Here is a 16,241-nt window from a genome sequence, read left to right on the forward strand (position 1 = left end):
AAAGATTTATCTTGAACTCTGTCATGGAAACTAGCAAGTATAAACCTTAATTAAGCTATTTAATAATCAATTAAAAACGAATTTATAACTGTATGATATTACACTGTGGACCAGCGGTTTGGAAAAATGGATGAATGGATGATTCAGCTGTGGGCGCCATCTTCAGGCGAGACGCAGGAATTCATTCGGTGCGACCCACACAGTGCATTATGGGTGTTCTCTAGCTATTGAGCGTGCATCAGTTGTACACTCATTATTGCGGTGCATTATGGGACTTAGTGCACTCAATAACATCCACTATGGTTTCGGACACCACTACAAATGGCTGTCCCTTCAAATAATGGCCTGTTTAAGGGTATAGCAGGCGATTTCGGGCACAGCCACAGTTTCAGATTTATGAAGTAAATAACAAACAGAGTGGGTGGATTTTTACCACAATAGGGTGGTTGTGTACACACACTATGGACACATAATTATGTTCAAAATCATATAAAAGTGAATTTTTCATAATAGGTCCCCTTTAAAAGATTATTCGGAAAATAGTTCAAAAACATACTAATGAAAGTCAAGGACTTTGGCTTAAGCTTCATCCAGACAGAAGCTAATGCAGGAGATAGAGTCATTCATAATGGCCATCCGCTAATGCAGGCACTGTCACTCAGCATGCATTTCCATTAAATACAGACTCAATCTGCCTATAATAGCCCTTCAGCAGTCTCATCTGAGCCTAAACTGAAACTCCAATAACTTTATAATGAATTAAAGAGACCAGACAGATGGGACATTTTCTGACATGCTAATGATGCTCTAAATGCTATTGTGATACCACAATAATAGCCGCATCAGATACCATCAAACCATTGTGTAACTAGATTAAGAATTCACAGTACACTGTAAAAAAAAAAAAATTACTGGGATATGATTTAAAGGAAATTAATATTTCATACTTTCTACTTCATGTTTAATTCAGTGACTGTGTTACTTGCCGGTTCTTTGTAATTATTTGTGAAATTTACTAACAATTTCTGAGTGAAAATTGTTTATAATAAACCAAATTTCTTTCAGTGTAGACAACAAAGAAAAGCAAAGAAAAAATTGCTCGACCAAAGGCCAGCATGTAGATTTTAGAAAAGAACAGAAAAGAGGTTAAAGAGGTAAAAGACATTCTCAAACCTGTTCGTCAAATTTGGTGGGCACATCTGCCAGACTGCTGCTGTCTGCTAACAGACTAAGGTCGAGCTCACTGGGTCCTACAGAGAAAAGCAAAAGATACAATCAAGCTCTAAGAAAAGACACTTAAGGAAATATATTGAGGTCTGTGATTCAAAGAGGAAAAATACAGCAATTACTGCAAAGCCTTGTGTGAAAATAAAGACACTCTAGTACCTCTAAACTACTGTCTATCATTAAAAAGAAATGCTGCGGTACACTGACTGTTCTTTATTATACTGTACCAGTAATTGCAAAAGGAACCCCTGGCGTCCTTTCAGTAGCATAGGCAACAATAACAAAGGTTATGTTTCCTATATGTTTAATTAGTCATTCATTTGTGGCACAAGCAGATGTTTCACCAGAGCAAAGAAGAGTTATTGAAATTGATATTGAATTTGTTTCTGTCTACACAGATGCTTAGATGTTTTCATTGTTGAGATCGTTATAATCATCTCCATTTATGATGATTCTCTTGATATGACGTTTCATTCGTTAACTGGCAACCCCTTTTAGTACTTAGTAAAGGAAATCCTAGCTTAGAAAATCACACCACAACGGTGTACTAAAAATGTTGTAAAGTTTTTCCTTTGTATTTTTTATGTACATACAATATGTATGCGCATGACATCACTGTTTTCACAAATTCATGTTTTGTAGTTTACACAGAGATGATAGATCGTTTTCAAAAAAAAACTTTGGTACTTGTTTTCAAAAGTTTGCATTTTCAGGCCCCCAAAACGCTGTTGTTGTGTAAACGAACGGACAAAATGGATAAAACGTTTTCAGTTTTTAGTTGTTTAATTGTGTAAACGGTCCCTGAAACACTTGTTCTAGGGGCACTCCGGCCCATAAAAAAGTAAGCTCTGACCAAGGGCTGAATGTTTGCCGACAGCTCTGTGTGATGGCCACACAGAGCGTGAACAAGCGTGATATATTGACTGACTACATGTTAACCAGCAGTCCAAAAAGTCCGAAAAGGGATCTAAAAAGTCACTAAGTTGGCAACACTGGATAGAACACCTGTGTGAATTTGAAGAGAACTGGCTTCAAACATCCACTAAAAATCACCTTGATTTATTTGATCACCTTGATTTGAGTTGCTTAAAATTGATTGCAAAAATGGATCAGAAAAATGAAGTTAGTTCCATGAAAGGCTGCTAAAACTCTTAACCATGGAAAAATCACTGAAGCACACAGCCTTGAGTGCCTTGTTGCTTTTTATAACAGAACTAAGAACAATTTGATAAACACACCATGGTTCAATGAATTAATGTATTATAATCCATATAAACAATTCTCTCTCCATGTAATATAGCTCGTTAGCCTAACTATATTGTTGTGAAGCAATGCAGTGAAATCTCTACTCCTATTTCCGGGATCAGTAAACATAACATCTGAATTAGAATTAACAACTGGAAGACCTTTTAGAAAAAGGTCCTGGTGCCAAAACTGGAAGACCACCTAAAGCATCAATATACAACTGTAAGCAATTATAGTGAAACGGGATATTCCACAGAAACGGGTTTTCCACAATACATGTTTTTTTTTTTTTTCGGTATGTTGTTATCAGAGACTTCTTACTTGGAAATATACCTTATGATGAAATATACTTAGCAAATTTCACAATAACACTTTTGGTGCGGACGCATTAAATGACTTTTCATAGTGAAGTATAGCTCACCGATACCCTGTTGAAAAAAAGGTATGGTTTGGTTAGGTATGTTTTGAAGCATGGCAGCTGGTTTGAGCTGGTTTAAGCTGGTCCTTAGCTGGTCATAAGCTGGTCAAGTGCTGGTCCTTAGCTGGTTCGAAGGCAACTAGCTCCAGCTCAAACCAGCTGTCATGCTTCAAAACATGGCAGTTTTTTCAACAGGGCAGTAGCAGCTAAAAAGGCTCCCCACACAATGACAGCTCTTCCTCAATGCTTCACTCTGGTAGAGATGCATTTATTATAATATTTCTCAGCCGATTTTCGAAGACACTGCTCTAGAGCATCACCATGCAACTTTCTAATAATGATTATGTCAACCATTCATTGAGATTTTAAGAGAATTTTGTATATTACAATCTTTAGACAGTTAAAACACCTATACATTTTTTTGACATGAAACCTTCATCACAGGGGTCTGACTTTAGCCATGTGTTCATGTTTTCCATAAAAGCATCTGTTCTGAGTTCTGATTCAGCTCAGAGCTGCACTACCACAGGCTGGAAGAGGCTGATGTCTTTTGACATCGGTCGCCTCTGTAATAAATGCTACACTGTAGCATCCCCTGACAGCTCCATTCCAAAAGTGGCAGCATCTTCTCATACAGAAAGAACAGGCTGTTTCAGCCTACTACCCATTTTCATACTGCTTTTCCCTTCATGAAGTCATCTGAATAAGTCTCAGGGGAAGAGCAGTTTTCTGACAGACTATTCCTCGTACTCTGAAGGACATGTGGTGGGATTATGTATTAAGGCAGAGACTTTGCACCTGAGACCACAGGAAGTAATGGAACATTTCTTGCCCCAGTAGGATTATGAGTCACAGATTTGTATTTGTTAATACAGACGTGGCATTATTGGAAGAGCGTTTGAGGGATTGTGTGAGTGGGTGGCAGGGTCATTCCTGTGATGCAGTACTTTTTGAACTCTGCCACTTTTAATAAATGAACATGTCTGAAGTATTTCTATAAAAGGGCAACAGACTTTCAGAAATATGCTCTGGTCAAGACCAGGCACCATTATGTGAATAATCAAACTTGATGGCAAGAAAAACATTTCAGTGAGGGACTGGGAGTTAGTTTACATGAGGGGGTGAACTATACAACAACAAGTAGGTGCTTTCACATGGAAGGAACCTTTTTATAATTCCTATAACTAATGGCGGAAGTACCTGCTTTTTGGAGTGTTCACACCATAGGAACTGGGAATGAGTTTAGTTCTAGGAACGCCTTTGGGGGGAACTAAATTAGCTCCTACTTCAGAGTAGGGTCTAACCCAGCACAATAGGAACTACCAGAGGCGTAAGTGTACATTGATTGGCCAAGCGCATGCGAAACACTGGCACTCTGCGTTTTTAAAAATCCATCGCGACTTTGAAGGGACAAAGCAAAACATCATTACGTATTTATGCTCAGCTACTGTCAGTGGGGATCAACCACACATCATAATTTTTTTTATACTACGGGGGCTGTTGAATGCTCAAATCTGATTCTATGTTCTAAGGTGTGCAATTATTTTCAGGGAAACGTACGGCTAAAGTAGTTCTGGGCAGGTCTTGACAGCATTGCAGTTCCACTTCGCCAAATTATTTTAGTTATTTCAAAAGATCCTAAAGCCTACAACAGCAAATGAAACAAAACCCAACGACAGTGACCAAGCAAATAAATATAGTAAACAATAGGATGAAAACATCAAATTATTGTTGTGGTTTATGCCACAAAATACGTTTTATTGTGTCCTGAAAACGCATACTCTCTCCCGCTCTCTCTCTCTCTTTCAAATGAACACACGTACTGTATAGTACGGAAACACACTTGCACAGAAACGAACAGTGTCTTGAGGTGTGGTAACTATAATATAAGCAGAATAATTGACTCTGAGCTGTTGAATTCTTAGAAAATAATGAAAATGATGAAAATAATACTCGCATGGCATCGTGGCCGCAATACCACCTCGGGTATGCATTATTTTTTAAGAATTCAACAGCCCAGAGTCAATTATTCTATACATAAAACCGTTTACTTCCTTTGTTTGACAGTTCTATCTAATAACGCGTAAGATAGGACTGTTAAACAGATCACAAACTAATGAAGATGGAGAATGTGTGTGCTGTGTGCTCAGGCTCTGGCTAAGTCATTCTCTGTGCCATCAAAATTAAAATCAAACCAGAGAGGCAAGATGTAAGTGCTGCTTCAAAGTTCCAATTGGTGGTATGAATGCAACCAGGAAAATGTTTATAGGGGAACATTTAGTTATTGGGGACTGCTCTGGTGGCTAGTTCCTATAACTACCCGGTGCGAAAGCGCCTAATGATTAAGGATAGCAAAAAAATGTATCAAAAAATGTTGCTGATGTCACTTCCTGCAGGACAATGCCATCACAGAACCTTTTTTTTTTTTAGGTTAAAGTCCAAAAAATGCTTCACTTTTTACACATACGGATCCATGTGCGCATTATGCACATTTTGTCATTAGCACATACTGTACACGCTCAATCTGATTTTTCAAACGGTGCATGCTCTGTAGGCGCAGGTCACATATGATCATTTTTGCACTAATTAGTTTGTCCACAAGGTGGCAACAGTGGTCTAGGGCTGCTGATACACAAGGTAGTCAAAGAAAAAAAAAAGAATAAACGGAAAAGACCGAAACATACGCAACCTACAACAACAATGTATGGATACGTGGATGAGAGATTGTGCGAGGAGAAAGTACCCGCATTTGTTCAACTATAGCCTAAAAAATTATTAAGATGTGTATATGGGTCATAAATTGTCATAAATGGAAGTGCAAGTTGTGCAAGATGTCATAATGCTCGAAGATCAGACCTTAACCCTAACTTAAAATAAGGACTATATATACAGAGAGAAACACTAAGGACTAAACGAATAATTGTTAAAATAATTAAGACACAGGTGAGACACATGAGGGCAAAACACTATGGCAACAGATGAATGGAGACAAAGGAAACTGAACTGTGCAAAACTAACAGGCTAACAACACAAACAAAACCCAAACCCAGAAACAGACATAACAGTTTCTTGAGCACCAAATCAGCATATTGAAATGATTTCTGAAGGAACTGGAGTAATGCTGCTGAAAATGGAGCTTTGCCATTACTTACATAAGGGAATTCTACACAGCACAAGACAATTCTGCACCAGAAAGCTTGAGTTATTGGGCAATATTGGCTAGTAGTACGGCTAAATGCACACTGTGACAAATCTGAGAGACGGTTTGATTTGAAGCATTAAAATCATTACCACTGGAGTTCTCTTATTAATATCACAGTTTGATGACAGTAATAGGAGACATTAAACAGTAGGTTTTCAAATAAAAAGAGGCCTCAGATCAGTCAGCATGAAATAGATAATGACACAAGATTCAAATCATTAGCAGCAGGGTCAACATGACGGGGGGTGGATGTGTAATTAACCTCTGCTCGATTTGATCGGCAAACACCACAGACCTTTAAAGCCAATGGCTAAAGCTTGACCGAGCCTCATCTGTCTTTGACGCAATAAAATTAGAAGCTGCCCTGGTTTCCTACTGAATCCCACAGCACGCAATGCCATGTAACTAACGCTAACACAATTATTATGCACTGTCAGTTTAATGTGGTACATGCATTGCAAATTGTTGTCTTCACTAAAATGGACAGTTGTTCATTAATGAAGATGATCTGTTTTATGGCCTCAGATGTGTGCCAAAACATTTCACATGCACTAACACTAAAGAGTTTGGGGTGACTTTTAAGAAATTCATATTAAATTGATAACTGTGACAGTAAAATCATTTATCAAAATCATAAATTCATATAGTAAAGTCATAATTTTTTAAACTTAAAAAAAATATCAGTTTCCACAAAAATATTAAGCAGCACAGCTGTTTTCAACATTATTAATAATAAGAAATGTTTCTTCAGCATCAAATCATCATGATTTCTGAAGTAATGATGTTGAAAATTTGATCATAAATTCCAACAGGATTAAATTATATTTTAAAATATATTCAAGTAGAAAACAGTTATTTTAAGTTGTAATAATATTTCACAGTATTGCCGTTTTTACTGTATTCTTTATTCAATAAATTTAGCCTAGCTTAAGAGACTTCTCTCAAAACCATTTTTTCCACCAAAGATTTAAAATTTAAGGCTTTAGGACTGTATGTGTTCACTTTTGAAATCTTCTGGTCAAGTGCTCCAGTTCATGATTAAATGCCTGTCATTATCCAGGAAGTGTTTCTGCTCAACATCTTTTTTCAGCTCATAGCTCATCTAAAATATACCTTCATCGCTACATACCATAGTAGATTCCACAGTAAATCCTCCTGAAGATGGTAGGACAGGTTGGATCAGGCCAGAGGTAGGACAGGTGCAGAGGCATTCAGATGCTGTTTTCTCTGGCTGTTCTGACTCAAGTTTGAAAAGCTTTGCATGTATTTGATCAGCTGGGTTGTTCAAGCAGTGAACTTATAAGTAGAAATTATGCAAATCTGCTCAAATTTGATCGGGCTGATCGCACATTACAGGTTTTTGTGTTCCATCTGTGCCATTATATAACTGTTTACCCTGCCATTTTTGACCTCTCATCTTACTGTTTTTCTGCATCTCACATCATGAATGCCCCATTTTTAAGATGCTATGTCCAGTTAAAAGTAGTTCAACTTTGAAAACTCGGGTCCCAAGATGGCAGGAAATCAAAATTTAACAAAAAGATTGTTTTATTTATTTATTTATTTTACAATTGCTGACCCATTTCTCAAAACTTAGGTCACTTTTTCAAAACAGTTACCAACTTTCAACTTGGCACACTAATTCATTTCACATCTAATCTAAAACTACCAAACCACTTAATTCAACTCATTCTTCTATAAAACTAGCAAAGGTTTCAGCCAACAAACATTATCAGTCAAAAAACAATGACCTAAAAAAAAAAAAAAAAACCTAATAAAAAACTAATAATAAGGTACATTTCTTTTGTAAAATTTCTTTACAAAACAAGAATGACACTCTCTACTGTTTATGTTACATGGTCCATGTACAAATTTTTTCCTACATTGTTTCCCTTTTGCATAGATTGTAATGAAATTGAAAGACTAACACCTGAGTAGGCAATCTGCTACATCTAATAGTTCTGATAGTATTTCATTTCTTAGATTTGGAATATATGTCAGTATGATATCACTGTAGCAAACTGCTCTTTTTCAGTTTTTTTTTTTTCTTAAGTTAAACAGTTTTGAAAAAAAGAATGTAAAGTTGTAAATTGGCCTGTAGGTTCATAAAGTTTTGGTGGTGTTTGTGAGAAGTGAGAAAAGAATTCATGTCATTTGAAAGTTGTAGTCATTGAATGCATTTTGTGTAAAAGCAATAGAAAAATATCACAGTTTAGCCCACATACACTGCTGTTGTGTTCATTGTGTGAAGAGTTATGAAAAAGTGAGCCAAGTATTGAGAAATTGATCTAGCAATTAAAAAAAGAGAAAGTAATACGTTAAATCGACTTTATCAGAGCAACTGCAGCAATAAGTAATTAAAGACATTTTTAGATCATTTTAGGCAGAACAGATGAAAAATATGAATATAACCACTAGTAATTTTGACCATTAGGTGGCGCTGTTAGCAAATTGATGTGGTGTGGTCAGTGTGAGGTAACATTGACATAAGTTTGGTGACAGTATGCCATTGCAGAGTTACAGCCTCAGAATCAGCTTTGCACCATTCCATCAAATTTATTGATGCGTTATTAGAAAACGGTTTGGTCAATCAAAAATGACCAAAATGCCAATAACCCATAACGAGTTTCGTAACGATATGTGAATGTGTTCATTAAAAACAGCATTTTATGACAAAATTCAAAATGTGGGAAAATTGGTATGTGTGCTGCACTGAATCTAAAGAGATTTATGATTTTTGGGCAAACTGTTCAGAAGTTATAAGCAAAAATAGCTATTTTTATCTCCTGACCAGTAGGTGGCACTGTGCTGAAAGGCTGAAAGTAGCCTCAGGTGATATTTGTGATGACAAGAACCAAGATTCGTCACAATACACTAAAGCGTTGCAGTGATATAGCCTTACATCAATTTTGACATGCTCTTCGTCAAATTTGTTCAGGCATTATTCGAGAACGGTTTGGTTCATCAAAAAGATTTTAATAACTTTTTGCCATCATGTTCTGATGATGACATGAGGCAATTTTGGTGAAAATTGGATGAACCGTCTAGGACGATTTTGAATTTTTTTTCATGATAGAAAATTCTGAAAATGCAATTCTGTCAGGAACACTATCATCAAAGATGATTGACATTTAGCATACAGTTTGGCGGTATGGTTCTGTTCTGGGCAAGTACTCCCTGCACATCCATGCAGCCTAGTATGGATAAGAGCAGGGAGAGCAGCAATTTGCCCTTAGGGTAAACAGAATAGGACCAACATAAATGTATTGCAGATATCATTAATGTTCAATTTAATGTACAACATAATTAGAGAAATTAGTCTGATTCAAAGGGGAATCAGAAGGCCAAATCCTGACTGGACAAGAGGAGGAGCTGGGGATGTAGGAGGGTAATTTGCTCCTGATCAATGCGATTGCTGCTGTGAATACTGATGGACCTTATATATGAATGCTGTGATAGGTGTTGTATTCCTATAGGTAGACGTGTATCAGCTGAGAGTCATCTGATGCAAGCTTTTTCAATATTTTCTATACAGTTCAAAGAATATTGTTAAAAAATACAAAATAATATCATATAAAACCATTAAAATATATGTTTGTTTGTGTATAAATGCATTTTATCTGGTATGAAATCCAATAAACTGGTTATCTAAGCTACAGTAGATACATTATGTATCAACTGCTGTTTCCAGTGTGAGACAGCAGGGCCCTGACACTCACATGAATAAATCAGCAGCAAGTGAAGGACAAAAGTTTAATACAACACTCACAAACTGACTTCCCTTGATGCCTCAACTCCATTTGGGCCAATTCATTCAACCCGTCCATGTCTTTTGGTAGTTCTCAGCCACACCAAGCAGCACCAGGGAACACTTGACCTCCATGTGGCAGTCTGCCACTTCCTCACCTCAAGGTTACAGGGCCCAGAGAGACTGATACCAGCATTAATGCCTGCACTATCACACAGACCCTTCTCACCCACCGACCTCCTTATTCATCCTCTAATCTCTCACTTGTAAATAAACAAATGTTTTAACTGACACAGACATGACAGTGTGACGCATGGGCAGCAATGGATAGTCTACTTTTAGCTCTTATGGGAACCTTTCTTGCAGTGACTTTGCAAAGACCTTTGTGAGAAGATCAAATTCACGCTGGATGCTTTTTTTTTGGTGGTGTTCAATGGCACAAGATCAAGAGTTCTGTGACGTGCGCTTCCTGTCAGACCGAGGAAATCTTTACAGGATGATTATTTAAATCCAGTGTCTGTAAAACTTTCAATTTTGGGAAGTCTAAATCTTTTTCACTACTTTGAAAAAACTTGTTATATATTGAATTTTGCCTATTTGCTACTACAACAGAAAAGAGAAAAACAGCCTCTGAAGTATGTTCATAGACTTTGATGGTTAACTTCTGAAGTTCCCATCCTAATCTTTATAAAGAGCAGGAGACTGATTTTCTATACAATTACAATTATCTTCAGCCAATTTATCCTGACCACCTCAGCTGAAGCCACGGTTTCAGTGTAAAATGGTTTGACAAACACAGTTGGGATTGGACATTTTTGTTTAAATAGTTATTGCAAAGATGGCTTCTCTCAAATATAATATTGCAAATAAGGTAAAGGAGGTCTGCTTTAAGATTTTATCTGTCATTGCCCAAGTTGCTATATATGCTGACACTGATGAGTTTGTACTTTCTAAATCATATTTTATGAAAGCATACGTTAATAATCATACATTATAAAAACAGGGGAATTGAATTTATTGCTAATATTTTATATAATCAAATCTCAAGTTTTTAAGCAAATATTTGCACACACAGATTTTTTTTTTTTTTAGAAACATATTTCTTCTAGGTTAAAAAATATAGCACTTAATTTTACAGTCCTGTTCCCCATGTACATACTATGTACTTATATGTAATAGGTACTAACCTTGAGCCTATACCTAAACATAACCTTAACCCATAGTTATATATTAAATTACAGTATTTTATTGGATAATTGCTCTGTAACTACACTGTAAGTGCACATACTGAAATTTAGTACAACCAATACATTTTTAGGTAGCACTTTATTTTACAGTCCTGTTCCCCATGTACATACTATGTACTTATTATAGTAATTGCACTGGGTAATAAGTAACTGGGTAATAATAATAATAACTGGGTAATAACTAGGTACTAACACTGAGCCTACCCCTAAACCTAACCTTAAAGGGCTAGTTCATCCAAAAATGAAAATCATCCCGTGATTTACTCACCCTCAATCCATCCTAGGTGTATATGACTATCTTCTTTCAGATGAACACAGTCGGAGATATATTTAAAAATACCCTGGCTCTCCATATATATTTATAATGGTAGTGAATGGGGGGCATTTTTTGAAGCCCAAAATAAATGCATCCATCCATCATAAAAAAAAAAAAAAAATCCATACGGCTCCAGGGGGTTAATAAATGCCTTCTGAAATGAAGCGATGGGTTTTTGAAAGAAAAATATCCATATTTAAAACTTTATAAAGTAAAATAACTAGCTTCCGGCAGATGGCCATACGCATCAATTTGCGGTGAAAGAGTGAACTCTGACCTGACGCATGCGCAATGATGAACACGGAGGTGCAGAGGATAGAGCAAAACAAAACACCGGTCACAAATTAGTGTCTAAAACGAGAAATTTTAAAGAGAAATGTCGGATAATTTTAATAAGAGAAGAGGAGCTTCAGTTTGTTGCACAGCCCTATTTGTCTGAACCAGGAGAGACGCCTAAGCTTACGATACTTACGATACGCGTCAGAAGAACTCATTTGGCGCTGTATGCGTACGGCCGTCTGGCAGAAGCTAGTTATTTTAGATTATAAAGTTTTAAATATGGATATTTTTCTTACAAAAACCCATCGCCTCGCTTTAGAAGGCCTTAATTAACCCCATGGAGCTGTATGGATTATATTTATGATGGATGGATGCATTTATTTTTGGCTTCAAAAAAATGGGGGGCCTCATTCACTACCATTATAAATCTTTGGAGAGCAAGGATATTTTTGAATATACTGTTTCTCCGATTGTGTTTGTCTGAAAGAAGATAGTCATATACACCTAGGATGGCTTGAGGGTAGGTAAATCATGGGATAATTTTCATTTTTGGGTGAACTATCCTTTTAACCCATGTAGTTACCTTATATTACCCAGTAGTGCTTTTTTTACATACTGTAAAATAAAGAGCAACCCATTTTTATGTTGTCTGTAGGCTACAATGCCTTGTATATTATGTACTAAATGTATATCCTAGCAAAAATGTTTCCTATTAAAAGCTAGGGAACATTCATAATCTGATTCAACAAAATTTTGTATAAAACTGAAAAATAAAATCCACTTTTAGGTGTACACTATCAAAGAGATGGTTTCAAATGTAACAGGTTTAGCCATAAAATTTATCACAAGGTCTTCAAGCTTGAGAGGCAAAATAAATCTTGATCTTATGATGGATCATATAAAGAAATTAAGTATCTTTACCTGCCACAGGTTCTTTGGTGGGGTACAGTTTGTTGTCGACTGTCATGCTGATGTCACAGAAGACTTCCTCTTCATCTCGATCTGCATCAAGCTGTATAAACAAAACAAAAAAAAGCACCTGTGTCAGGCAAAAAAACTATTTGGCCCTAAACATATCTCACTGTATCAAATATTGTTTTTGATTCATTTTAAATTACCTAGTAATAATAAGCTTTACAACAACACATACATACATACATGATATAAATATACAGTAAAGTCTTAGGCCACCATTAGATGTTGTTTTAGCAATGGTATAATGACCATATATAATTATTTCTCAGTCTCTTTATTAGAATATAACCCGAAAAAACAGGAAAAAACAAGAAAAATGACTTAGGCTAAAGTATTTAGTGACCTCCCCTTAAACATGAGCAATAGCAGGAACCTGGCTCTCTTAAACCTAAATGGAATGGAAAATGACTGGAAGAAGGTCACACTAAATACTGATTTTTGCTTAAAGAAGACATTTACATTTGTGTACATATTTCCTGTATTTTTGGTTTGTATCATAATAAAGACCAAAAAATAAATATGGATGATCATTAAAACATTGCTAAAACAACAAAGCTGGTGGTGGACTAAGACTTTTGCACAGCACTGTATATAATGAGACAGTTTGAATGAATTTTGGTTGGGTATAATGAGTTTCATTAGGTGGCCCAACACATTCACGTAAACAAGATTTCAGACAGCAGGGGTGCATCGATCTAAGGCTTGGCCAGAGGTTCATCATTCATTCATGGTGTGATTCATCAGTGAAAGCAGGCTTCTTCACAGTCTAACCATTCACTTCTTAAACACTGTAAAAGGATAAGAGCAGAACATATACCTGCACACTCAGTTCTAGTGCTTAGTACTGAACTGCAGAGGACTGAAAAACCTTTATGAGACACTTCACAGGAACCTTGTCTAAGTAATGCACTGTGACAAAACAAAACCCAAGGTATAAAAAAAAAAAAAAAAAAAAAACTTGAGAAATGGGGAGGCAAAGCAACGACCCCCTCCGAACTGTCTGAATGTTTCCATGACAACAGACTATAACGGGCCACAACGTAGCAGGTAGTGCGTGGGAGTGTCCCTCGAGCTTCAGAAGACTGTGTACCTGTCATATCATTATTGGATACACAGAAAGGTGTTGATTATTAGAAAAGAAAAACTTACATTTATTGGGTTTTCCGACCTTTCCTGCCTCAAAGACTGTCGGCCAAAATGTACCAGTCCACCTTCTATCTATTTTTAGATAAATTGTCTGAGAAACAGTATCATGTAGTTGTCTTCCTTAAAAAGTGCTGTGGGGGCCCCATTTTACTGATTTATTTCCATATTCATAGACCATGATATTTATCTGGTACTTCAAAATAGTATTTGGCCTGGTACGTGTTCAGAAAACATGGTACTGTATGGTGCTTACTGTTAGATCAAGCATTGAATTTGCTCTTTTGGTATTTCTGTGCATATACTAGAAGTTGGAACAAAGAATAGGAACAATTCATTTTGATTCGATTCCAATTTTGCATTATGAAATCTATAGATGGGTCACAGTTCAATCTAATCCAATCCAATTTGATCCGATTATTGTTTATTGTTTGTAACTAGAGACATTTTGCACTTTAGTCAAACATTGACAAAAAAAAAAAAAAAAAAAAGCATCACGCTTTACAATTGCAGTGTAAAAATCTGAATTATGGATAAGAAATGAGTTAAGAAATACATTTATTATTGATCTAATAAAAAAGGATAATGTCATGTTAGCAAACGAACACAAAAAAATGTTCACAGATTTGCATATAATGGGAAAATAAACAAACAGGCAATTAAAGCAAAATTCTAAGTACATTATATTCTACAAATATTAAAAATATGCATATTAAATTGCCATTGGGAAGGAAACCACAACATTTAACATACTTTAATCACATGGAGACACACGTTTATAAATAACGATGCAGAAAGCACCATTATTAACTTTGTTTTTTTTTTTTTTTTTCATTTATAATGTTCAATTGTTTCTACTGTAGCAAAAGCGCAGGTGTAATCTGACACAGCCTGTAGCACTCTGGGTATTATTGCTGTCATTAAAATTGATTATTACATTCTATTATAAATGCACACAATTATACAGTGTTATGTGTGCTTTTCATATACATTTCAATAGTGTCAGAATTAACTCTCATTGAAGCTGTGCTTAGGCTTTAGTCACTCTCTCCAGCTTCACAAAACAGTCTTTGATATAGGTCAGCCTAATGGTAATTGTAGCCATTCTCTTGTTTTGTTTCTTAGAAAAAAAGTCATAAATGGCCAAACACAACTGAAACATATGTGTCAACACTGCTTAGTGAGAGAGCAATCCCATTTCAGAGTGCTAAAGTGGTGCAGGGTATTCATTTTCTAAGGTCTTAGAAATATATATATATATATATATATATATATATATATATATATATATAGAGAGAGAGAGAGAGAGAGAGAAAACATATATTCCAGTTCCTTGCAACAGTCAAATCGATCTCTGAGGTCTGAGCTTAACGATAAAATGGCAGATCATGCAGTGTGACCAAACTGTTCCAGACTGTTAAAACTGCTGTTCACTTTTCTCTTTTGAGCATCTAGATGTAGACTCAACAAAATATATACTCCACTACTATTCCAAGGTAGATCCACAGTGTATAATTTCACATTTAATATAAATATATATATATATATATATATATATATTCTTGAAGTGTGGGTTAGTTTCATAAAAAAAATAAATAAATAAATAAAAAGCTGAGAAATTTGTGTTGTTGCTTTTTTCAAAGACTACAACGTGCATAAACAATGCTTTAATCACTTGTTTCTGTTTCTTTTTTTGCCTGTGTTTGCCAGATGCTGAATGTTTACTGGGGAATGAGCTCTGATGATGACAGTGGTGATGGTAAAAAGCATCTGCTCAAATTGAACCCTTCCAAGTTCCAAAAGCTAACAAAATATGCTTTATTTTATTATTTTGTAATTGTTATTCAAATAGCAGGAGAGTTTTATACTATTGCAGCAGTGAGAGATTCATCCGTGTTAGGCATAGATCCTGGTCGCTAAAGACCCGAATATGTAATAATGATTGGTAAAACATTCATGTTTTTTAGGGAATTTTTTTTTTTTTTTAGATGCTCAAGCAGCAACATATGAAAGTAGCCTATATATTTGCCCTACAGTTACAGCATGACAGGCACAAAATATAATGTATCAAAATAAATTAACATCAATAAACATCAGCACACACTTTTGTTCAGCAGTCATTTCAGAGCAGGGTTAAAGGGATAGTTCACCCAAAAATGAAAATTCTGTCATCATTTACTCACCCTCAAGTTGTTCCAAACCTGTATACATTTCTTTGTTCTGCTGAACACAAAGGAAGATATATTGAAGAAAGTTTGTAACCAGGCCGCTTTGGGGCACCTTTGACTTCCATATAGGAAAAAAAAAAATACTATGGAAGTCAATGGTGCCCCAGAACTGTTCAGTTTCCCACATTCTTCAAAATATCTTCCTTTGTGTTCAACAGAACAAATAAATTTACACAGGTTTGGAACAACCTGAGGGTGAGTAAATTTTCATTT

The 16,241-nt window shown here is 35.8% G+C and overlaps 1 protein-coding gene across 2 annotated transcripts in view; it reads right to left on the reverse strand.

The window, feature by feature from the left end:
* Window positions 1–16,241, reverse strand: part of ak5 (adenylate kinase 5) — a 98,254-nt gene that overhangs the window by 25,093 nt on the left and 56,920 nt on the right. For both annotated transcript variants that reach the window (XM_051914345.1, XM_051914343.1), the window contains exons 7-8: window positions 12,604–12,694; window positions 1,174–1,250 (exon numbers count right to left, since the gene is read on the reverse strand). In XM_051914345.1, coding sequence (XP_051770305.1) covers window positions 1,174–1,250; window positions 12,604–12,694 — 168 coding nt within the window. The remainder of the gene's footprint in view (window positions 1–1,173; window positions 1,251–12,603; window positions 12,695–16,241) is intronic.

This window comes from Ctenopharyngodon idella, chromosome 2 (genome assembly GCF_019924925.1).
Source record: "Ctenopharyngodon idella isolate HZGC_01 chromosome 2, HZGC01, whole genome shotgun sequence".
NCBI classification, from domain to species: Eukaryota; Metazoa; Chordata; class Actinopteri; order Cypriniformes; family Xenocyprididae; genus Ctenopharyngodon; species Ctenopharyngodon idella.